This window comes from Anolis sagrei, chromosome 8, assembly GCF_037176765.1.
Source record: "Anolis sagrei isolate rAnoSag1 chromosome 8, rAnoSag1.mat, whole genome shotgun sequence".
Classification (NCBI taxonomy): Eukaryota; Metazoa; Chordata; class Lepidosauria; order Squamata; family Dactyloidae; genus Anolis; species Anolis sagrei.
In genome coordinates, this window is record NC_090028.1 from 1,612,102 (window position 1) to 1,637,910 (window position 25,809).

Consider the following 25,809-nt stretch of genomic DNA (forward strand, 5'->3'; position numbering starts at 1 on the left):
ATCATCCCCAGCAAGAGGACCCCACAGTGGAGTAATGGATTGAACCCTTGTGCAGGCAGGACTGCTGACCGAAAGGTCAGTGGTTCAAATCCGGAGAGCGGGGTGAACTCCCGTCTGTCAGCTCCAGCTTCCCTTGCGGGGACATGAGAGAAACTTTCCACAGGATGATAAAACATCCAGGCAATGTCCCCTGGGTAGCATCCTTGCCGATAGCCAATTCTCCCACACCTGAAGCAACTTGCAGTTTCTCAAGCTGCTCCTGAACATATATAAACAATTCATATATTTTTATTATATTATAATTTTTAATAATTATTATAGATTTATATATATATATATATATATATATATATATATATATTATAATTATATATAATTAAATATAAATTTTTATATATTACAATAAATTAATTAATTGTATTTTCACTTTATATCTTTATTTTTTATAACGTAATTTGATATACGTATTTAGTGGGCAGAGTTAGGAAGGACTCTGGATCCAAGCCTCAGTATTTCGCAGAATGCGCTTAAGGAGAGCAAGTCCTCTCGAACGCCAATACCTGGAAGTTGAGAAGAGAGTCCGCCGATCCCACTAAAAGGAGTATTCTGGTTTTGTGTGGAAAGCGGTGGAAACGCCTTTGCGGGCGACTGAGGAGTGCTGAAAGCGGAGCTCAAGTTGGGAGGGAAGCCCGGCATGCTTTGCGTGTGCGGGACCGCCGACGTGCCCAAGCTGAGAGAGGCCATCCCGGCCGCCAGGGGGTCAATCTGGGGAGAAACCAAGATTAAACACAGGCGGCAACAAGCTCGCGCTTGCATGCTCAGACAAGACGGGACCGGAAGCCACACATTATGCCATGGTGGCGAGGTGCCACTCAAAGTCCTATTCCCGACGCATTTTCCAATTAATAATAATAATAAACTTTCTTTATACCACCATCTCCCTGATGGGGACTCGGAGCGGCTTACATGGGGCCAAACCCAGACAACATATTACAGCAATAAAATCCAAACATAAACAACAAACAAACAACAACAACATCAAAGTACATTAATAATAACAAAAAAAGAAGTCTTAAAATAACATTCTAATGAACGCAATCACGATCACGATAACGATAACAATGGGTGGGCCACACGTACAGGATAAAACAATTTAAAAACTGTGATGAGATAAAAAAAGGAGCAAGACATTTATGGGATTTATGAGGTTGAACTTCCCATTTGGGGGGAAGAGCGTTGAGGGGTGCAGAATGTCATGGTGTGCACCTACTCAACAAAGGCACAGCGGAGGAGCCAGGTTTTAAGGTCCTTTTTAAATGTTTCTAGTGAAGGGGCTTTCCTGATCCCTCCAGGTAAAGAGTTCCAAAGTTGGGGAGCCACCGAGGAGAAGGCTCTCTCCCTTGTACCCACAAGACGGGCTTCCCTTTTAAGTTATCTGGGTCCAGCTAATCCAGATTCAGTTAAAAAACCCACAGCTTCTAGGCCAGTGCTTCCCAACTTGTGGTCCGTAAGAACAAAAATATGATCCGCGGCCTCACCATTACTACACCATTGCCTTGAAACCACGAGGAATCATCAAAGGCCGTTTGACGTGACCACTGAAAGTACTTCGGGGGACAAGCACTTTGCCCTATTCAACCCGGAAGGGAGGCTGGAAGGGAGGGAGATGTGCCTTGTTTTTAAAGGAGCATTTCAGTTCAGATCTGAAGTTCCCCAGCTATAACAAGGGTTGGTTGTAATCTCGCACTGTGGCTTGGCCCGAGAAGCTACAGAAGACACGTCAGGTTCAAAGACAGTGCTGAAAACATGAAGGCCTGGCCTTTATCAGGTACGGAAGTCAGGACTGGCGTCTTTTGCACTGACTGGAATTGAGAAGGTGAGGAGAGCCACCTACCTGGACAGGAGAGATGGCATCTAGGCTGCTGGCACTGGGCGGGCGTCCCTTGGGCATGACTCCGGGGGGAGGCTGCCGGGCCTTGTTCATGACGTTGCTGCAGTTGGCGACCATCGTGAGAATCGTTTCCGACAGCTCTTGAGACACACTTCTGCACGATGGGGGTAAAAACAACACTATTTTATATTTGCATCGGGCAGGGGCTAACTTCCGGCCTCCTTTCAGGTGTTTTGGACTACCGGCTGTTAGGAATTGTGGGAGTTGGGAGTCCAAAACCCCTAAAGGGAAGCCCAAAGTTGGCTCATGCATGGGCAATTATTTTAACATAGTTTTCTTTCTCTATGCACAGTTTTTGCAAAAGGTTTTCTGTACAAGAGCTATAAAAATTATTTAAAATCGTCTCGTTGTGCTTTGTCTATATATGTTGTTGTTTCATTGTATTTATCACAGCCTTTATTGGCATATAACAACCAAACCGCAGCACAGGCCTATACAACAAGAGGAAGCCAAAGATAAAAAAGGGAAAGCATAATTGAGTTATTAATCTCAAAAATCATGTTGTGACTCAGCTTGACTCTGAGTCTGAAACTGAGTTCTGTGGGCCTTCTGAGCCAGAATTCCTACAGGATGATGATGAGGAGGATGGGTTACAGATTTCTGTATATGCTTCAAACAGGGCTGATGGTGGGGCTGCTGAAGGAGAAACAGCAAGTCAGTTCTCAGGGGACAGGAGTGTTAGTGAGACCGAGAGTGAATTCCCACACGGCCTTTTCCTCCTCACAGTGATCCGGTCCAGCTGGACCAAGATAAGATGTTACATAGCCTTGAAGATAATGAATTAATGAGCAGGCAAGATCGTCTGCAATTAAGGCTCCGGAGAAGCACTTGCTTGGCTAGCAAGCGAGAAGCCAAGGAGGCCAAAGGTCAACGCAATGCATTCATGTTCGCAAAGGGTATTTAGCCTTGTAGCTGACAAGCAGGGGCTGTCAGTCCAACGTAGCTCTTCCCATGCAAACTTCTGTGGATTAATTTTGGCTTTTAGTAGCATGCTTCTGGCTTCCTGAGTCTGGGATTTCGGTCTTGTTTTCAACTGTTTACCATGGACTCTTGTTTGACCATTGCTAAAGGATTATGCTTCATGTTTTTGCCTTTGGATCTGGGGAACTTTGTCTTTGCATTTAAGCCTTTGTATTGCCTATGGAACTTTTGCATTTCTTTTACTGTGTTTTGATTTTGCCTTTTTCTCAATAAACTAGAAAAGCTTTGGTGTGGTGGTGTCTGGAGCAAGGTGAAAGCTACCCTGATTTGCAACAGTCAGATTGTTATGAAAGTCAAGCTCCAAAAGTCTGCTCTTCCTTGATCTGCAGCCTTCCACAATTTTAAGCTTCAAGAGTGTTTGCAAAGCAAGTCAATTGCTCAAGTGCTAGCATTTATTGTCCCAAGAAAACAGAGCAAATGGCTTGCAGTTCCTCGTATTTCCCACCCAAACTCAACTCTGCTTACCCAGCGCAGGCTTGAAGGCAAGCCAACATCGTGGCCAGAGTCTCGGGCGGAAGCTGAGCACTTTTGGGCTGGTCTTTCTCTGGGACTAGGCCGCCCAAGATGGAGGGGCACCTCCTCTTGAGGAAGGTCATGCAGGCCTGGATGAAGGGCTCCTAAGGAAGCGGAAACACACGTCGTCTCAGGGAGGCTGAGCAGATATAGCCATTGCATTCCAAGTTGAGAAAGGGACAAGGCATTCAGTACATAGTCATGGAGGACCCTTGGCGCAGATACCACAATCCCCAGAGACTCCAGTCCCCAACAAGTCAGAGCACTGCCTTGCTTGTCAGGCATTATTATGATGATTTTCTTTCCACAAAGGAGACTCAAAGCAGCTTACACTAAAAACATTTCAATACAACTCAAAATATATTAATATAAAAACAGACATCAGGGAAAGTGGCTCCCCAGACTCTGCTAAACCTCAGATTAACTATTTATTTATTTATTTACTATATTTGTATACCGCTTTTCTCCGCTCACCGGCGACTCAAAGGTATTTTTAATTACAAAAGTGTGAATCAAGCACTGAAAGAATGAGTAGGCTGAAGCCTGTGTCAGTGGGCCAAAGCTAGTGTCGCCCTGAGGAGAGTGAGTAGAATGAGTAGGCCGAAGCCTGTTAGAGTAGGTGGAGAGTGAGTAGGCTGAAGCCTGCAGTCGGTGGGTCAAAGCTAATGTCGTCCTGAGGAGAATAAGCAGACTGAAGTCTGTTAGAGTAGGTGAAGAGAGAGTAGGCCGAAGCCTGGAATCAGTGGGCCAAATCTAGTGTCGTCCTGAGGAGAATGAGCAGGTTGAAGTCTGTTAGAGTAGGTGGAGAGTGAGTAGGCCAAAGCCTGGAGTCAGTGGGCCAAATCTAGTGTCGTCCTGATGACAGTGAGTAGGCTGAAGCTTATTAGAGTTAGTGGACAAAATCTAGTGACGTCCTGAGGAGAGTGAGTAGGCCGAAGCCTGGAGTCAGTGGGCCACATCTAGTGTCAACCTGAAGAGAGCAAGTAGGCCGAAGCCTGTTAAGAGTTAGTGGACCAAAGCTAGTGTCACCTTGAAGAGAGTGAGTAGGCCGAAGCCTGTTAGTTAGTGGACCAAAGCTAGTGTCACCTTGAAGAGAGTGAGTAGGCCGAAGCCTGTTAGAGTAGGTGGAGTGTGAGTAGGCTGAAGCCCGTTAGTCAGTGGGCCAAATCTAGTGTCGTCCTGAGGAGAGTGAGTAGGCCAAAGCCTGTTAGAGTAGGTGGAGTGTGAGTAGGCCGAAGCCTTGATTCAGTGGGTCAAAGCTAGTGTCCTCCTGAGTAGAGAGAGTAGGCTGAAGCCTGTTAAGAGTCACTGAGCAAAGCTAGAGTTGTCCTGAGGAGAGTGAGTAGGCCGAAGCCTGTTAGAGTTATTTGGCCAAAGCCGGTGTTGTCCTGAGAAGTGTGAGGTAAACCTCAGTGTGAGAGAAGCCTTGTGTGAGAAAGCTCCAGTGTGAAGGCTGCTGTGTGTAAACCTACTGTGTATTTGTTTATTTAGGTTATGGAAACCTTATTTTTTGTAAATAGTGCAACCATAGATTCCTCTACGTCGCTGGGGCCAGTGGTACAACTTCAAGAGCACATGCACAAAACACTATTTTCATGGCCTTTCCCACCCACAAGAAGTTGCAAACAAGACAATGAAGACACGCCTGCTTTACCCCGTGTTCCCGGATCTTATCTGTGAGCCACTTGTCTAGTTTGAGGTATTCCCGTCGGGAGGCAAGTGCAGCAAGGTCAATTACAAAGGCAAATGGAGTACCGTTTAGCAGCATGGACAAGGCCTGGAGGGGGAAAGGGAGAAAGACGGCTCGTCAGAGGAGGAGGAGGAGGCGGCAGGAGACGGCGCGCAAGGGACGTTTCTCAACATCCCTTCAGAGCAGGACACAAAGGGAAGCCGGCCATTCGCTTCCGAGAGCTGGAGCTTCCCTCCGGGCTTGGCTTCTCCTTCCAACTCCACTTGCTCATTGTGCTCAATACACAGGGACAAGTTACTGTAGATACTCAAGTATAAGCCTAGTTTTTCAGCCCTTTTTATTACTTTACTCTGTTGATATTATTATTATTATTATTATTTTACTCTATTTATTATTATCATTAATACATTTATCATTTTACTCTATTATTTTTACATTTATTATTTTACTTTATTATTAGTTATTATTACATTTCCACTATTCTACTCTTTTATTATTATTATTACATTTATTATTTTACTCTATTATCATTACATGTATTATTTTACTTTGTTATTGTTGCTATTATTACATTTATTATTTTACTTTATTATTGCTGTTATTACATTTCCACTATTTTTACTATTTTATAATTTTTAATACATTTATCATTTTACTCTATTAATATTACATGTATTATTTTACTTTGTTATTGTTGCTATTATTACATTTATTATTTTACTCTCATTATCATTACATTTATTATTTTACTTTATTATTGCTGTTATTACATTTCCACTATTTTTACTATTATTTTTATTCCATTTATCATTTTACTCTATTATTTTACTTTCTTACTGTTGCTATTATTACATTTATTATTTTACTCTCATTATTATTACATTTATTATTTTACTTTATTATTGCTGTTATTACATTTCCACTATTTTACTATTTTATTATTTTATTCCATTTATATTTTACTCTATTATTATTACATTTATTATTTTACTTTGTTATTGTTGCTATTATTACATTTATTATTTTACGCTCATTATTATTACATTTATTATTTTACTTTATTATTGCTGTTATTACATTTCCACTATTTTTACTATTTTATTATTTTATTACATTTATCATTTGACTATTATTATATTTATTATTTTACTTTGTTATTGTTGCTATTATTACATTTATTATTTTACTCTCATTATTATTACATTTATTACTTTACTTTATTATTGCTGTTATTTCCACTATTTTTACTATTATATTATTTTATTACATTTATCATTTTACTCTATTATTATATTTATTATTTTACTTTGTTATTGTTGCTATTATTACATTTATTATTTTACTCTCATTATCATTACATTTATTATTTTACTTTATTATTGCTGTTATTACATTTCCACTATTTTTACTATTTTATTATTTTTATTACATTCATCACTTTACTATATTATTGTTTTACTTTGTTATTGTTGCTATTGTTACATTTATTATTTTACTCTCACTAATTATTTTACTCTACTTATTATTACATTTATTATTTTACTTTATTATTGCTATTACATTTCCACCATTTTTACTATTTTATTATTTTATTCTATTTATCATTTTACTCTATTATTACACTTACTATTTTACTCTAGTATTGCTGTTATTACATTTCCACTATTTTACTCTTTTATTATTATTTTTATTACATTTATCATTTTACTCTACTTATTATTATTATTATTATTACATTTATTATTTTACTTTATTATTGCTGTTATTATTACATTTCCACTATTTTACTCTTTTATTATTTTTATTACAATGATTATTTTACTCTATTATTATTGTTAGGATACGTAAGCACATTTCCATTGAAGGAGGTTAGAATAATGGTTTAATCAGAGTTGAGGAGTCTTATATTTGGGTCGGCTTATACCCGCGTATATACGGTAGTGAGCATGCATCTCCGCATTAGTGCCAACTTCAGTTCAATGTGACCCTCTGGCATTGGGATAGGGAGGCTGACCCAGTGGAGCCTAGACAAAGCGGCGCAATGACCATTCCCTAGAACCCAAACCCTATAGATAGACCCACCTTCAAGTCTTGGGCCACGTCTAAAATGCGTGATAGTTTTGCTTGGTCGTACTGTTCCCCTCTCATGTACCATTCCGCCATGGCATGCATGATGAGTTGGCGAATTGAAGGAGACTGGCCCTAAAAGGGGGAGAAAAAAATACGTGTTGTTGTTGTTGTTGTGTGCCTTCAATATCTATTTATTTACTATATTTATATACTGCCTTTCTCAGCCCAAAAGGCAACTCAAGGCGGTTTACAGTCGACACAATTCGATGCCCCCAACAACATAAAATACAATTTAGCAAATAATATATAACAAAATGTAATAATATAAACAATAATGTAGTAATAATAATAATAATAATAACTACCGTCAGCACAATTCTATGACCCCAACAACATAAAATACAATTCAGCAAATAATATATAACAAATTATAATAATAATATAAACAATAATGTAATAATAATAAAAAGAATAATAACTACAGTCGGCACAATTCGATGCCCCCAACAACATAAAATACAATTCAGCAAATAATATATAACAAATTATAATATTATATAAAAATAATGATGTAATAATAATAATAATTACAGTCAGCACAATTCAATGCCCCCAACAACATAAAATACAACTCAGCAAATAATATATAACAAAATATAATAATATAAACAATAATGTAATAATAATAACTACAGTCGGCACAATTCGATGCCCCCAACAACATAAAATAGAATTTAGCAAATAATATATAACAGAATATAATAATAATATAAATAATAATGTAATAATAATAATAATAATAATAACTACAGTCGGCACAATTCGATGCCTCCAACAACATAAAATACAACTCAGCAAATAATATAAACAAAATATAATAATATAAATAATATAAACAATACTAATGTAATAATAATAATAACTATAGTCGGCACAATTCGATACCCCCAACAACATAAAATACAATTCAGCAAATAATATATAACAATAATAATAATATAAATAATATAAATGATAATAACGTAATAATAATAACTACAGTCGGCACAATTTGATGCTCCCAACAAGATAAAATACAATTCAGCAAATAATATATAACAAAATATAATAATATAAGTAATATAAACGATAATAACGTAATAATAATAACTACAGTTGGCACAATTCAATGCCCCCAACAACATAAAATACAACTCAGCAAATAATATATAACAAATTATAATAATAATATAAACAATAATAATGTAATAATAATGACTGCAATCGTCACAATTCAATGCCCCTAACAAGATAAAATACAATTCAGCAAATAATATAAACAAAATATAATAATATAAATAATATTAATGTAATAATAATAATAATAATAATAACTGCAGTCGGCACAATTCGATGCCAACAATATAAAATACAATTCAGCAAATAATATACAACAATATAAAATAATCTAAATAATATATGCACACACAAAACACATCTACACAGACTGGGCCAGAGTAACGTGTGGCAGGCGACGGCTAGTAATACGAAATAATGAAGAGTAACAACAGGAAATTCACAACAAAGGAATTAAGCATCAAAACAAAACAAAAACAATCCATTAAGACACAACAACTAAAACGTAAATAAACATTGCGATGTACACCCTCAAAACCAATTATGAGACATTACATTAAAAATGGCTGACAACGGTGTTACACTCCAGACGTATCATTACAGCCATCTAATGTGTGTAGATCAGCCAGAAATCTTAATACTCCTCTCCGTATGCTAGAAATTGTGGAAGTTGTAGGCCAAAACCCCTGGAGGGCCAAAGTTTGCCCATGTGAACAAACTCCTATCCCATCCATTTCTCAAGAGAGGCACATAAATGGGGACTCGACGTCAGCATAGCCCTTACCTGCCCGTGCCAGGCATAATGCAAGATGATGGCAGAGTTGGGGTGGTTGCCAAGGAAGATAGGCATCAGTGTGGAGATGAGTTCGTGGCGCAAGGTGTGCCAGGAGGTGTTGATCTGCAGGAGGGCCAAGACCAGCATGTCGGGGCAATGCTTGATGGGGAAGCTGAAGAGCTGCTTCACCTGCTCGTACTGGCCCACCTCCGCCAGGCGCAGCAGGGACTCAATCAAGTCCAGGCTCTTCCTAGAGAGGGGAAGAAAGCCCAGAACATCAGAGGGCTGCCTTGGGGTATCCTAAAAGGCGATCCAATTGCACACTTCTAAATATATACAAGCTTTTAGCTACATCTTTCTGTGCGTCACCAGCTAGGACATCATAGCCCTGAGGTGTTTTTATACCCAGGTAAGTAGCACTCCTATAAAGTTCTGGAGAGACTTATTTTGCATAGAATTATGGAAAAAAATAGACCCCTGCCTGATTCCATAGCAAGCTGGCTTCAGGAAAGGCAAAAGCTGCACATCGCAAGTGCTGAACCTGACTCAGCACATAGAAGATGGCTTTGAAAGGCAGCAGATCACAGGAGCTGTCTTCATAGACCTGTCAGTGGCTTATGAGACTGTGAACCACCTCTGCCTCCTCCTGAGAAAAATGTATAGTATCACAAAGGACGACCACCTCACCCGCCTCATTGGAAACCTGCTACAAAACAGGAGCTTCTTTGTTGAGTTCCAGGGCCAGAGAAGCAGATGGCGGAAACAGAAGAACGGCCTGCCTCTGTGTAGCGTGCTTGCTCCATCCATGTTCAACATCTACACAAATGACCAGCCACTGCCAGAAGGGACAGAGAGTTTCATCTGTGCTGATGATCGTGCCATCACTACTCAAGCAGGGAGCTTTGAAATGGTTGAACAGAAGCTCTCCAAAGCTATAGGTGATCTTACTGCCTATTACAGGGGAGCCCAGCTGATTCTAAAACACAGACATATGCCTTTCATCTTAAGAACAGACAAGCATATTGAATTCTGAAGATGACCTAGGAAAGAATCCCACTGGAGCATTGCAGCACACCCAAGTATCTGGGAGTAACTCGGGACTGTTCTTTGACCTACAAGAAGCACTGCCTGAATATCAAGCAAAAAAGTGGGTGCTAGAAATAATATAGTGTGAAAGCTGACTGGCACAACCTGGGGATCACAACCAGACACAAGATTAGAGAAGTTCCTAGAGCTGCTGAGCGCAGAAAAAGGAACTAAGGTGTAGTCCCCGCCAGGAGCATTTATAGTATTGGGGAGAGTGGGTGGGGCCTCCGCCAAAATGTTTAAGATTCTAGAAGGTTACGAAACAACTGCGCATGCGCAGGAAAAAACCCATATGTGCATCTTTCACAGACGAAGAGGAAATCTCTGCCTCTGCCTAGCTCAGTGGCTGAGACCGGTGGGCACACAGAAAACAGGATGACTTGGAAGGCGCTGAACAGAATGTGCTCTGGCACCACGAGATGCAGAGCCAACCTTAAGAAATGAGGTCACAAAGTGGAGTCCTCGAAATGTGGGTGTGGAGAAGAGAAAAACACAGACTACTGACTACAATGCAACCTGAGTCCTGCCACATGCACAATGGAGGACATTCTTGCGGCAACACCAGAGGCACTCCAAGTGGCCAAGCTACTGGTCAAAGGACACTTAGCATCATGCCAAGCTATTAAACTGTGTTTTTAAGTACTTGTTAAGTGTACCCTCAACTTGCTTCTGACACAACAAGTAAATAAGCCAAAACCATCTTAAATATAAGTCGATGGAATACTCCAACCCAAGTGGCCCATCCTTGCGACATCTCCTCGCTTGGCTAAGAGGATTACTTAGAGACACAGGTCTTCCTCTCAAACAGCTGTCAGAAGGCATTTCCTTGAGTATAGAAGCCACTGCGTTTGAGATACTTCTACATATGCACAAACTTCTCAATATAAGCACTCTTGAGGAAAGTCATGCCGCTTACCACGTGGCAATTTCTCGATTGTCATCCTCAGGTGGTGCTTTCAAGATATCGGTGGCAACCGTGTGACAGGGGTAGTCGGCAAAACAGAAAATCTCCGGGTTGATGAGGGAATGCTGGATAAACGAGAGCTGCAAAAAGTAAAAGAAGAATGGATTCATCAGCCAGGGGGAGGTCATGTTTTATCCACTGAATCCAAAATGTCCCCACTCACATTCTTAGGCAAGCCTATCGCTTCTCCATCTAACTTCTAGACCAGGCCTGGGTAAACTTTCTAACTTGGGGGACACATGCTAGCACTCCCTGCTAAGAGGCCTGGCTGCCCAGGGATGGAAGGAAGGAAGGAAGGAAGGAAAGAGAGAAGGAAGGAAGGAAGGAGGAAAGGAAAGGAGGGAGGAAAGAGAAAGAGGGAGAAGAGAAGGACAGAGGGAAGGAAGGAAGAACAAAAGGAAAGGAAGGGGAGGAAGGGAAGAATAAAGGAAAGAGAAGAAAGACAAAAGAGAAGGAAGGAAGGAAGGAAGGAAGGAAGGAGGAAAGGGAGGAAGGGAAGGATGGAAGGGGAAAGAGGGAGAGGAGAAGGAAAGAGGAAAGGAAGGAGAAGGATAAAGGAAAGAGAGAAGAAAAGAAAGACAAAAGAGAAGGAAGGAAGGTCAGAAGGAAAGAGAGAAAGAAGGCAGGAGGAAAAGGAGGAAGGGAAGGATGGAAGGAGAAAGAGGGAGAGGAGAAGGGGAGAGAAGGAAAGGGAAGAATAAAGGAAAGAGGAAAAGAAAGACAAAAGAGAAAGAAGGAAAGAAAGGAGAAAGAGGTAGAGGGAGGAAAGACAGAAGGAAGGAAGGAAGGAAGGAAGGAAGGAAGGAAGGAAGGAAGGAAGGTGAAAGAGGAAGAGAAGGGAGGGAGGGTGGCAAGGAGGAAGGAAAGAGAGAAGGAAGGAAGGACGGAAGGAGAAAGGAGAAGGAGGGAGAGGAGAAGGAAAGAGGGAAGGAAGGAAGAACAAAAGGAAAGGGAGGGAGGGAAGGAAAGGATAAAGGAAAGAGAGAAGAAAAGAAAGACAAAAGAGAAGGAAGGAAAGGAGGGAGGGAGGGAGGATGGACAAAAGGGTGGAAGAGAAGAATGGAAGAAAGAGGGAGAGAAGGGAGGGTGGCAAGGAGGAAGGAAAGAGAGAAGGAAGGATAGACAAAAAAGGAGGAAAGGACAAAAGGGTGGAAGGGAAGGATGGATGGATGGGAAAAGAGAACGAAGGAATGATGAAAAGAAGGGTAGGATGGTGAGAGAGAGGAGGGCCTGAGAAAAAAGCCCAAGGGGCCGCATCTGCCTGGATTTGCCCATAGCTTTGGGCTAATTCTCCCACCAGGAATGGGTTCCCCAAGAGAGGCCATGCACGTCAGATCAGATAGTTAAAGGAGGACATCCCTCATGCCCCCTCCCCCTGAGTTTCCGTCCATTTGTGCTGCCCTGCAATGAGAATTCCTGACTTTAGTGACCCCTCCCCTTCTTCATATGCAGGTAACACACGTGGAAAGTTTTACCTGGCCTTCTGCGTGTTTCCAAGGCCTGTAGATGAGGTCAACAGGGAAGACCTCCAATCCCAGCCCTCGCTGGACGCCGTACACCACAATCTGCAAGCCCTTGCTGTCGCGGATCTGAAACCCCGGATGGTCCAGTTCGTACGTCACCTCCTTGAAGTTCAAGGCTGGGTTCTGCAGAGAGCAAGAGCGCACCGTAACATAGACACATATACATCAGAACCCGCTACCACATGAATTTCCTAAGAGCAACCTTGAATGTATCTGTATTTATGCAATTCTAATGCTCACCTTTTTTGGTCTAAATTACCGTTCCAAAATTAGGGTGTGCATTAGATTCGCATAATATAGTAATCTTAATTCTCAGCCAAAGCAAAAGGGGAAGTTTTTGAAGCTCCTATTTGAGGGACGTCACTTCTAATTTAATGGCCCCGGCTCAATGCGATGGGATCCTGGGATTTGTAGTTTGCTGAGGCATCCGGACTCTTTGGTAGAGTAAAACTACATGTTTTCATACCATGGAGCCAGGGCAATTAAAGTGGGTTCATTCTACAGCTGAGATGCACCCCAAGGCTTTCCTTTCAATTGCTGGAAACTTTGGCATTCCAACCCTTTGTTTTTGTGTGTGTGTTTTTTTAAGTTTTAATTTTTTTTTATTTAAGTACATATACATTTGCATTCTAACCTTTTGTTTTGGTGGGTTTTTTAAACTTTTTTTTTATTTAAGTAGATATACATTTGCATTCCAACCCTTTGTGGGGGTTTTTTTGGTTTTTTTTTTACTTTTTAAATTTTTTATTTAAGTAGACATACATTTGCAAGTGTTTGTTGCATACAGTGCTATACTTTCTATCTATTAATGTTCCATAATCATTTAACTGATAGTATAGTTCCTTTAAGGAGTCACAGTCTACTATCTAAATAATACATATTAAAATATCATAGACTCTTGCTTTACATCCGCTTCCTCCTTATCTACAATCTAGGAGTCCTAAGTAGACAGCACCCGAAATGAACACCTTTTGTGGCCAAATGATAAAGAGTGTACTCTTTGCCACCGCGCATTACATTCTCCAGCATATACTTTTTTTGGTTTCAGATCGTTGCAAGTTGAGGTCCGCATTAGATTCAATGGCACATAAGACTTGAGGAAATATGGATATCTCGGGCTTCCTTTGTAGAGGTTACATCCCTTCAGGAAACCCACCCTCTGTGAAGCAACCCCCTTTCTGGCTCTCCATTTCCCCCAAGCTCAACAAGAGGGCCAACGTACCAGCTCCTTCAGCACATCAATCAGGACCTCCACATTCCACGTGTGGGTTTGGGCGCCATCGTTCTTATCTCTCCCGTCACTCCAGATCCCACTTCCCGGAGCAGAGATGGACTGCGAGGCAAATGTTTGGGCAAAGAGTTTAGGATATCAAACAGTGTCAATTTCTTTTTAAAAAATAGTTTTTATTTATTTTTGAAAGGAAAGAAAAAGGGAATCTCAGGGTGTGGATTTTGGGGGAAAGGGGGGTGGAACGTTTGGGGAACGGGAAGGAATACTATGTAGGGAGGGGGGAAAAATAAAAAGGGAGATCCCTGTTGCTAAAAGGGAGAAAAAAATTGAGGTAGAAAAATTTAGGAAAACTGGGTCGGGAAGGCAAAAAATAAATGGGGAAAAATCATGAGAAAGTAGAACTTGAAAAAGAAAAAAGAAAAAAGGCAAATAAATAAATAAAAATAAAAAGTTGTTGGCTGTTGACTTCCAAGGTTGTTAAAACTTGTAATTATTAATTATAATTGTTCTCACCGCAGAACTTGAAAAAGAAAAAAAGAAAGAAGGAAAAAGAGAAAACAAAGGTAAAATAAATAAATAAATAAATAAATAAAAAGTTGTTGGTTGAATTTTTCCTGTCAAAGCTGTTAAACTTTTAATTATTAATTATAATTGTTCTTGCTGTAGAACTTGAAAAAGAAAAAAAAAGAAGGAAATAGAGAAAACAAAGGTAAAAAAGACAAACAAATAAAAATAAAAAGTTGTTGGTTGTTGACATCCAAATTTTTCCTGTCAAGGTTGTTAAAACTTTTAATTATTAATTATAATTGTTCTCGCCACAGAACTTGAAAAAGAAAGAAAGAAAGAAGAAAAAAGAGAAAACAAAGGTAAAAAAGAAAAACAAATAAAAATAAACAGTTGTTGGTTGTTGACTTCCAAATTTTTCCTGTCAAGGTTGTTAAAACTTTTAATTATTAATTATAATTTTTCTCACCCTAGAACTTGAAAAAGAAAAAAAAGAAAGAAGGAAAAAGAGAAAACAAAGGTAAAAAAGAAAAACAAATAAAAATTAAAAGTTGTTGGTTGTTGACTTCCAAATTTTTCCTGTCAAGGTTGTTAAAACTTTTAATTATTAATTATAATTGTTCTCTCCGTCATCTGGTATTTGTATCAATTTCTGAGCTTCAGTAAAATAAAATAAAATAAAATAAAATAAAATACGGGATTTGCTTCTTGATTATGGAAACTAAAGACGGATGAGGATTGGAATGAGAGGATATAGCTCTTTTTAAATTGTTATTGCACTGTCTTTTTTGTCTAAATGCACTTAATTGTTTTTGCTTTTTGATAGCATCGAATTGTGCCGATAAGTAGACCGTCCTGAGTCACCTGCGGGCTGATATGGGCAGGATATAAATAATGTAAATAAATAAATAAATAAAAATAATAATGATAAAATTAAGACAAACTGAAATCTACCAACACTTTAGTCAAGTTAAAAGGCTTGTGATGTCGCTAGACACCAAAATCTGGAAGCCTGTCACGTAATAGCAACATCATAAGGAACATGGGAGATCAGATGCTGTGGTATCACCTGGGAACATGGCTGAGCATCACCACGAGCAAAGCAGAGCCCTAGAAGAAGACTACCGAGATGGAGCTGAGTTAGGCAGCTGCTCTCACGGGTTTCAGGTTGGACTCCCCTTCGGCCCACCTCAAACACCAGGGAACTCCTGCTCAGACCCATTCAACGTGTGCAAAGCACCACGCACCAAGGGCACTCACCTGCAAAGGGATGCCATCCGTCAGCCCTGAGTGAGTGCGCGCCATCATCCCCAACACCCGGGCGACCTGGGCAGCCGTGACCTCTCCAACGCCAAACTGCGTGATGATGTTGCGACATTCTTCCACACTAAAAATAACCATATATAGACCATAATATAGTTCATGCTTCATGGGATTCCGAGTCAATCCCCCGCGCCTCTGGGAAAGGGCCCCCCGCGCACCTTGTACAGAAGCCGTAGCCCACTTCCTGCATGAAGTCCGCCAGAGAGCTCTCCATCATGGTCTTGGCTATCCCTCCAGAGTCCGGCAGGATCCTGTCCATTAGGATGTCCCGTTTTTCAGGGTACAGGAGTGGTGCAAGCACCACGGGGCAGCGTTCCTGGGGGAAATCTAAACAGACAGAGCACTTCGCCATCGTATGGTCTCCAAAAGCACAAAGCGGAACAACAAAGCCCTGCCTATTTCATACACAAATGTTTTTAGTTTTGGGATTCATAGTTACTAGTTTGCGCATTCTGCAGACGAGGAAAGCACGAGCCCTGTGGAAAATTATTCATTTCAGAGCCTACCAGTAGAATAGTTTCCTAACTGGAGTGTCTTAACTCATAGCAAATAACACTAGCTAATAATTACCACCTTGCAGTGTTTTCTATAATTGCAAAAACAAAAACAAACAAATAAATCCTTAGCATTGCAAAGATTTTATATGGTTATACACAAGCGAGCTGCTTTTAAGGCTGCTCTCTTCCCCTTCTTAAGATTGCTAAAGGTATTGAAACTTTAAACATGTGTTATGATGAGGTTTTGGGATGGATGGTGATGATTATAATAATTATTATAACCAAAATACTAGTAGTAAAAAAGGTAAAGGTTTCCCCTGACATTACGTCTAGTTGTGTCTGACTCTGAGGGGTGGTTCTCACGCCTAAGAGCCGGCGTTGTCCGTAGACGCCTCCTAGGTTGTGTGGCCACTGGCATGACTGTATGGAGCGACATTACCTATTGATCTACTTACATTTGAATATTTTTGAAGTGCTAGGTTGGCAAAAGCTGGGCCTAACAGCGGCAGCTAACCTCGCTCCCTGGATTCGAACCAGACTTTTCAGTCAGCAAGTTCCACAACTCAGCAGTTTAAACCGCTGCACCATCATTATAATATACTATTATAATAGTAATAATTTATTACTATTAGCCACCTCTCCTTAAGGCTTGGGAGAGGGTACAACAGCAAAGTAAAACAAAACACTATTAATATACATTTAACAAATTACACAAAGGTAAAATGCAGATTAAAACTATAAGGTGAAATGAGCACTGAACTGATGAGACTGGGGATTTACAGCAAGTTTTGCAAGGCTTGTACTGCCCTGGAGAATCACGCATCTGAAGAATCATCACATTCACACATACCTCTAGGAGACAAGAGCCCCTTCCCTAGAAACGTTTAAAAAGGACCTTAAAACCCGGCTCTTGCGCTGCGCTTTTGATGAGTGGGAATACAATTGCACGTTATTGCTCAGCCACAAGTTCTGTCATCGGAGTATTCGTCATCGTCGTCCCCCTGGGAAAGCCTGCTTCCACAACAGCCCCCCCCCCCCCCAAATGAGGTCTCCTCCGCAAACTATCTGCTTCTCTCTTTTATCTTGTCCGAGTTTTTAATTAGTTTTAATCAGTTTGTCTTTTAATCATTACATGTAGCCCGCCCATTGTTATTGTGCCGGTGCTTATTGTAATTTTTACATTGTTATGTATGCATATGTTTAATGTAAATATGATGTTATTGTTTATTGTTTGCGTTTTTCAGTTTGTGTTTTGGTTTTTTCTTTATTGTAATTGTTGTTTGGGCTTGGCCTCATGTAAGCTGCTCTGAGTCCCCATCAGGGAGATGGTGGCGGAGTATAAATAAAGATTATTATTATGATTTATTATTTTCCCCCACCCTGGGCATTCTACAGATAAACCTCGCTGACTTGGTTTCCAACAGACCCCTCAACATCAGAGGATGCCTGCCATAGATGTGGGCGAAACGTTAGGAGAGAATGCTTCTGGAACATAGCCAGAGCGCACGGAAAACTCACAGCAACCCAATCACACATCTGTCAAGGGGGACCTCTTAAGGAGCCCTTTGGTGACTTAAAAGACCAATTGTAGACCTACCTAAAGACACACTCTGGCCTACTACACACACACACACAGGTTGTACATCTTGTGCCAACATCCTTGTAATAATCTGCATTCTGGGGCACAAACAACTACAGAACCAGCATGGATGTGGCAAATTTCCACCACAGGATTTGTGTTTTGAAAAACCACATTTTTCTTGTTTTTGGAAGTAGTAAACGCGCTCCCTCCCCAAAACACCTTCCCCCGGAAGACAAGGGGTTTCAAGCCGAGGTGCCCCAACGGCCACCTTACCTCTACGTAATGTTTTGAGGAAAGCGTCGATTTGTTCCTGCCCGACCCCGAAGGCTCCCTTCTGCCCAAAGAGAAGGTGAGAGAGGAGGAGGTGCAGGACCTCTATGGCAATGTCTTGGAAGCCACCTTCTTGATTTCCGCTGACGTCCGCGTCAATGTACGAACGCAGGAGATCAGGAAGTTTCTGTTTAATGAACTGAGCAGCTTCGGAAAAACAAAGAGGGAGGAAAAAGTTAGCAGAATGGCCCCAGGGGAGGAAAAAAAAGCCTAGACAGCACATATTTATTGCAGTATATTGTATTACATTATATTATTAGCATAGCAGGATGATAAAAACATCAAATCATCCAGGCGTCCCCTGGACTCAGAGCGGCTTACAAGTAATGTGTAAATACAATATATTATATTATGGTAATATGCTCTGAATCTCCTTCTGGGGTGAGAGAGGGCGACATATAAATGTTGAAAATAAATATACATACACATAATATATCTATACACCCAATAAAAGGGGAAATATGCATATGTGTGTGTATGTGTGGCTGGGGTGTCCACTTCCACAGACAAGCTCCCACTTCCACAAACAGCTCAGGAGACACCCATGGCCCTCTTTCCAATGACATTGCAGATCAAAACATGGCCGTGGGATCAGGCTTTTGGGACAGGGAATGAAAGCAGCAATAGGAAAGATGACCAGGCCAATTAGATTTGATGCAGATGACCAGGACGGTTTTAAATGGTATATTTTAATATTGAGATAAATGTTTTTAATGTTTATGGTTATGTATGCGTATATAAATTCTTGTCCCGGCATTGAATGTTTGCCATAGATATGCTGTGCTCCGCTCTGAGTCCCCTTCGGGGTGAGAAGGGCAGAATATAAATGTTTTAAATATATAATAAACTAGCTATACCCACCATGCGTTGCTGTGGGCAACCTTCCCTCCCTTTTTCTCTCTTTCTTTTCCTCCTTCCTTTGCTCCCTCCCTCCTTCCTTCCCTTTTCTTCTTTCCTTCTTCCCTTCTCTACTTCTGACCTTCCCCCTTTTTCTTTTCATCCCTCTACCTCTTTCCTTCCTTCGCTTTTTGCTTCCATCCTTCCTTCTTTCCTTCCTTTTTCTCTTTCTTTTCCTTCTTCCTTCACTCCCCCTCTTATCTTTCTTTCCTTTTTTCTTTCCTTCTCTCCTTCCTTCCTTCCCTACCTCTTTCCTTCCCTTCTTTTTCTTTTCATTCTCTTTCTCTCCTTTCTTCCTTCTCTACCTCTTTCCTTCCTTCGCTTTTTGCTTCCATCCTTCCTTCTTTCCTTCCCTGTTTTTCTCTCTTCCTTTGCTCCCTCTTATCTTCCTTTCCTTTTTTCTTTCCTTCTCTCCTTCCTTCTCTACCTCTTTCTTTCCTTCCCTTCTTCTTTTCATTCTTTCTCTCCATTCTTCCTTCTCTACCTCTTTCCTTCCTTCCTTTGCTTTTTGCTTCCATCCTTCCTTCCTTCCCTTTTTCTCTTTCCTTCCCTTCTTCCTTCGCTCCCCTTCTTATCTTCCTTTCCTTTTTTCTTTCCTTCTCTTCTTCCTTCCTTTGCTACCTCTTTGTTTCCTTCCCTTCTTTTTCTTCTCATTCTCTTTCTCTCCTTTCTTCCTTCTCTACCTCTTTCCTTCCTTTCTTCACTCTTTGCTTCCATGCTTCCTCCTCTCTTTTCTTCTTTCTCCCCTTCCTTCTCTCCCTTTTCCTTCCTTATTTAGCTTTTTGGATTTTTAAATCCTTTCAGCTGTTTTTTTTTGGGGGGGGGGGGTATGAGTGATGGTCACTTGTTCGTCTGTTAGGAGTATAGTGTCCAAATTTTGTGTCAATTCGTCCATTGGTTTTTGAGTTCTGTTAATCCCACAAATGAACATTACATTTTTTTTATTTATATAGATAAAAAATAAAATGTAAATGCCTCTTACCAAAACCTCGCAGATCTGGATTGAAGGAATTGAGCAAAGCAAGGCCAAAAATAACCTGCAAGCAAACAGAAGAAGTCAGAAGTCCAAATAGTCACCCCAAAGTTGCATTTGCCAGTCTGCCAAATTCTGATCCCGCCATTAAGCAGCTAATGTTTCAAAACAGAACGAGCTCACCCACCTCTTGAACCTTGCTTAATTTGATAACTTTGCTCAGCTGGGTAAAAAGATGGGGTGAAGGCTTAAGACTCTGAAAGGAGAAGAAATGGAAGAGTTACACTTGGAATGGTCACCAAAAGGCTCTGTGGGGTGAGCAACAAAAAGCTAAGCATCCGTGGGCGGCATTTCCCGGCGCTACCAAGATAACCACATTTGCTCCCTCCTCGCTACTACGGCCAAGCTCTCCATTCACAACATACTAAGGTTCTGCTTTGATGCATTCACAATAGTCGCTCTGTAGCCAGGTTCATACCCACCTTCTGATAGTGCAATGGATTTTCAATCGCATAGGACAGTGTCGAAATAAAGTTTGGCTTCGTAATCAATGACGCACACTCCTGGATCAGAAACTGGGTCTGGGGAGGAAAGAGGAGGCTGTTGTAACAAGACTATCGTCCTTAAGGCAGGGATGGGCAAACTTGGGCCCTCCCTCCAGGTGTTTTGGACTTCAACTCCCACAATTCGTGGCCTCAGGCCCTTTCCTTTTCCCTCTCAGCCGCTTAAGCGGCTGAGAGGGAAAAGGAAAGGGGCTGAGGCCACGAATTGTGGGAGTTGAAGTCCAAAACGCATGGAGAGAGGACCAAGTTTGCCCATGCTGGCCTTAAGGCATGCCACATAGCTAAGGAATGCACCTCAACTTATGCACAGACTACTTCCAACTACACTTTCATAAAATACTTCCAACTATATTTTTACAAACTACCGTATATTCTGGCATATAAGACAACTGGGCATATAAGACGAACCCCAACTTTTCCAGTTAAAATACAGAGTTTGTGATATACTCGCCATATAAGACTACCCCTCTTCCAACGCACACCAAATAAAATTTCAAAAACATCCAATTTGGTAATTTTCCTATTACTGTCCCTCCTTCTCTGCCTCTCAGATCTCGCACATGCGCACCTGCACTGTTTCACTGCAGACTTCAGGAGCAAGATCTGAGAGGCAGAGGAGGAGGGACGGTATTAGGATACAAGGACGGGCCAGACAGGTAAAAGAGGCGTGTTTTTCTGGGCCCAGAGCCACTCTATCTCTTTTTTCCATACCCCGGGCACCCCGGACATCTGCAGCTTGCTCCACCCTTCACCTCACCATTGGGACTGTGTAAAGTCCACGAATTCTGGTGAATGGATTTTCTTCTTCCGTACTTGTACAGTGTTGCCCCTAATGCTTTCATACAGTCGCTGCATATGGTAGGGACACGGCCACTGCCATTTTTGAGCTCCCCCCACCATATGTGGTACCCACAGATTCTCCAATCTGGATTGGAAGTTTCAGCACCCGCTATATAACACTACTCCCATCATGTAAGACTACGCCTGGTGTATAAGACTAGTCCCAGGATATAAGTCTACTCCCGGTGTATAAGAAGACCCCTGACTTTTGAGAAGATTTTCTTGGGTTAAAAAGTAGTCTTATACGCCAGAAAATACGGTACTTCAAACTATATTTTCACAAACTACTTCCAACTATATTTTCATAAACTACTTCAAACTACATTTTGCACAGACTACTTCCAACTATATTTTCACAAACTACTTCCAACTACATTTTGCACAGACTACTTCCAACTATATTTTCACAAACTGCTTCAAACTATATTTTGCACAAACTACTTCCAACTATATTTTGCACAAACTACTTCCAACTATATTTTGCACAAACTACTTCCAACTACATTTTGCACAAACTACTTCAAACTATATTTTGCACAAACTACTTCCAACTATATTTTGCACAAACTACTTCCAACTATATTTTGCACAAACTACTTCAAACTACATTTTGCACAGACTACTTCCAACTATATTTTTACAAACTACTTCAAACTATTTTTCAAAGACAACTTCCAACTATATTTTGCAGACTGCGTCAAACTATATTTTCACAAAATACTTCAAACTATATTTTCACAAACTGCTTCAAACTATATTTTCACAAACTACTTCCAACTATATTTTTACAAACTACTTCAAACTATATTTTGCACAAGACTACTTCCAACTATATTTTCACAAACTACTTCAAACTATATTTTGCACAGACTATTTCCAACTATATTTTCACAAACTACTTCCAACTATATTTTGCAGACTACTTAAAACTATATTTTCACAAACTACTTCAAACTATTGTCGAAGGCTTTCATGGCCGGAATCACTTGGTTGTTGTAGGTTTTTTCGGGCTATATGGCCATGTTCTAGAGGCATTCTCTCCTGACGTTTCACCTGCATCTATGGCAAGCATCCACCTCACTTCCTCTGAGGATGCTTGCCATAGATGCAGGCAAAACGTCAGGAGAATGCTTCTAGAACATGACCATATAGCCCGAAAACACCTACAACAACCCACTTCAAACTATATTTTCACAGACTACTTCCAAGTACATATTCACAAACTACTTCAAACTATATTTTCACGAACTACTTCCATCTATATTTTCACAAACTACTATAAACTATATTTTTCACAAACTACTGCAAACTATATTTTGCTTCACAAATATCATAACATGACGCTGGACACCGAACAGGACAGTTTTACTTTCAGACGGATGTCTAGATCAGGCATATCTTAGCCTGCATCACAAACACTGCTATGAACACAATACACAATCAACAGAACATTTGCTAAAGATATATAAGCAAGTCAAATAATTACTATGCCCTTTAGACAAGTGTTATGGTATTTAGTTAACAACCTTGTTTATCAGGACTTTCTGAAAAACAAGGCTCAAATACACAGCTTTAAAGGTGGCATTCTGCCATCAAAACAAGCTCATAGGTAACCCAACTCTTTGCTGACTGTTTACGCAATGACAATAGTTACAGCAGTTCGTGCGTACGTCTAATAGCGAGCACTTATTTTAATTTTCAACTTAATGGGCTGCCCTATTGTTCAAGATCTCACAAAATAATATTGATTCCTGGACTTTTGTCACAGTGAAAGCACTGCACCATGATTTTCCTGAAGGAGTCCTCACCATGGATTTTGTTAGTGAAGCCCCAATATGAAAAGAACCACCACAAAAAAGGAGAAAATAATAAATAAATACACAAACAAACAAATCAGATTTTTTTTCCCCCAAGTGTGGAATTTACCTGGTGGAAATCTTTGCCGCTACTTTTACCATCGCCACTAAAATCCACATGAGAGAATAGACAGCGTAGTAAATGCCTGTCTGCCTCGGGACCGTGCCGATTCACAATCTGCGTACGATGAGAGAGGAAGGGAAGAAAGAGAGCATTAGTTTTGGCAGAGTCCCCCCCAAACCAGTGCAGGGACTGGTTTTGTATGCGAATGTCATAGAAAAGATAAACTAAAACAGTGGTTCTCAACCTTTCTAACACTGTGACCCCTAAATAGGGTTCCTCATGCTGTGGTGACCCCCAACCATAAAATTATTTTAGAGAGTGCGAGGCAGGCAAGGGAGGCTTTGCGTGAGGCCTGGCCTTGTGCAAAGCCTTGGGGGGAGCGGGACCAAAGGAGGTGGCCTCGCGACCCCTCCGCAATGGCCAAACGACCCCCTTGGAGGTTGCGACCCCCAGGTTGAGAACCGCTGAACTAAAATATTAATTTCCATGTTGTCTGGAGGAGTCAGTTGGGTCCGAATCCATCAGCTGCACCTGCCTCGGTTGGTTCCGTTGTCTAGATACCTGAGCTGCTTTGCCACAATCTAGGGACCCATTAACACCTGGAAATATCCACAAGTAAAATACAAGGAGCCTGTGTCACTTATTTGTTTATTTTATTTTATTTCATGCATTTCTACCCCACCCTTCTCCTTGCTAAGGGGGACTCAGGGCGGCCTCACACAAGTATCATATGATGCATATAAACCAAGTGTCCTCAAACTATGGCCCGGGGGCCGGATACGGCCCTCCAATGTCATTTATGCGGACCTCGCTCAGGGTCAATCTAAGTCTGAAATGACTTGAAAGCAAACAACAACAATCCTATCTCATCAGCCAAAAGCAGGCCCACACTTCCCAGTGAAATACTAATAAGTTTATATTTGTTGAAATTGTTCTTCATTTTAATTATTGTATTGTTTATAAGTGTTTTTTGCACTACAAATAAGATCTGTGCACTGTGTATTTCTAGGTGCAAAGATGAGTGCAGATGCAGACTGTGGCCAGGAAATCAGGAGACGCTTCCTTCTTGGGAGGAGAGCAATGTCCAGTCTCGACGAAATAGTGAAGAGCAGAGACATCAGACTGGCAACCAAGATCCATTGCCTAGTCCAAGCCATGGTATTCCCTGTAGTCACCTACAGAGGTGAGAGCTGGACCTTAGGGAAGGCTGAGCAAAGGAAGATCGATGCTTTTGAACTGTGATGTTGGAGGAAAGTGCTGAGAGTGCCTTGGACTGCGAGAAGATCCAACCAGTCCATCCTCCAGGAAAGAAAGCCCAACTGCTCACTGGAGGGAAGGAGACTAGAGACAAAGTGGAAGTACTTTGGCCACATCATGAGGAGACAGCAAAGCCTAGAGAAGACAATGATGCTGGGGAAAGTGGAAGGAAAAAGGAAGAGGGGGCCGACCGAGGGCAAGATGGATGGATGGCATCCTTGAAGGGACTGGACTGACCTTGAAGGAGCTGGGGGTAGTGACGGCCGACAGGGAGCTCTGGCGTGGGCTAGTCCATGAGGTCACGAAGAGTCGTAGACGACTGAACGAATGAACAACTGTGCATAGGAATTCATTCATATTTTTTTCAAATCATAATCTGGTCCTCCAACAGTTTGAGGGACTGTGACCTGGCCCTCTGTTTAAAAAGTTTGACAACCCCTGACATAAACAATCAAAAATTACATTTAAAACATTAAAAATAATTAAAAACACATTATACAGCTCATTAAACATGCCAATTAAAACCAAATCCAAATCAGGGTAAATCCAATGTTGCAGATATCCTAAGTCTTCTTTCCAATTGCAGCTGTCCACTAATCGAATGCCAGGTCCCAAAGCCAAGTCTTCAGTTGTCTTCTAAAGGACAGGAGGGAGGAGGCCAACCTGATGTCCTTAGGGAGAGAGTTCCACAGACCCCCTGGAGGGCCACTGCCGAGAAGGCCCTGTCTCTCATCCCCACCACTTGCCTCTGTCAAGTAATAGGCAAGGAGAACAGAAACTGAGCCTTCCTTTCATCCTGTCAGGATTATTTAGTTATGCATGTGTGTTTTTCAATGTGCTTCTATGTAATACAAGATGGATTAAGATGGATTTCAAGATGGATTCTATTCTGTTCAATTGTGTATTAGAAAACACTGTACTGAGGCAGTGAAAATGTAGCCTTGACAGAAATGAGATAACGTGTTCGTTCTCTGGCTGGGAAGAAGAGGGAGGAACTGGTCTCAGCCAGAAGTCAGATAAGCACATGTTCAGAGAGTGTTGTTTTTGCCTAGGAGTTCCTGTCTGTAGCTTGCTGTGAATAGACGTGTGTAGTAGGGCTGGGCAACCACGGAAAAATTTGTTTCTAAACTCGATTCGTTTTTAGGGGGTTTTTGCGTTTCGATTTTTAAAAGAATTCCGAAATTTTTCTTTAAAAAAGTTCGAAATTTACGAAATTTCGGAAA

The 25,809-nt window shown here is 41.0% G+C and overlaps 1 protein-coding gene and 1 non-coding gene across 9 annotated transcripts in view; both read right to left on the reverse strand.

Annotated features, from left to right (window-relative positions):
- Positions 1–25,809, reverse strand: part of CNOT1 (CCR4-NOT transcription complex subunit 1) — a 110,318-nt gene that overhangs the window by 58,272 nt on the left and 26,237 nt on the right. For all 8 annotated transcript variants that reach the window (XM_060787831.2, XM_060787828.2, XM_060787829.2 and 5 more), the window contains exons 3-18: positions 23,336–23,443; positions 20,489–20,587; positions 20,194–20,262; positions 20,016–20,070; positions 18,080–18,283; positions 15,886–16,054; positions 15,665–15,791; positions 13,892–14,002; positions 12,622–12,792; positions 11,099–11,226; positions 9,106–9,346; positions 7,218–7,337; positions 5,100–5,222; positions 3,398–3,549; positions 1,895–2,045; positions 561–765 (exon numbers count right to left, since the gene is read on the reverse strand). In XM_060787831.2, the coding sequence (XP_060643814.1) occupies positions 561–765; positions 1,895–2,045; positions 3,398–3,549; positions 5,100–5,222; positions 7,218–7,337; positions 9,106–9,346; positions 11,099–11,226; positions 12,622–12,792; positions 13,892–14,002; positions 15,665–15,791; positions 15,886–16,054; positions 18,080–18,283; positions 20,016–20,070; positions 20,194–20,262; positions 20,489–20,587; positions 23,336–23,443 (2,233 nt within the window). The remainder of the gene's footprint in view (positions 1–560; positions 766–1,894; positions 2,046–3,397; positions 3,550–5,099; positions 5,223–7,217; positions 7,338–9,105; positions 9,347–11,098; positions 11,227–12,621; positions 12,793–13,891; positions 14,003–15,664; positions 15,792–15,885; positions 16,055–18,079; positions 18,284–20,015; positions 20,071–20,193; positions 20,263–20,488; positions 20,588–23,335; positions 23,444–25,809) is intronic.
- Positions 1,665–1,801, reverse strand: LOC132783366 (small nucleolar RNA SNORA50). Its single transcript, XR_009632141.2, has one exon. It is a non-coding gene; the product is annotated as a small nucleolar RNA SNORA50 (small nucleolar RNA).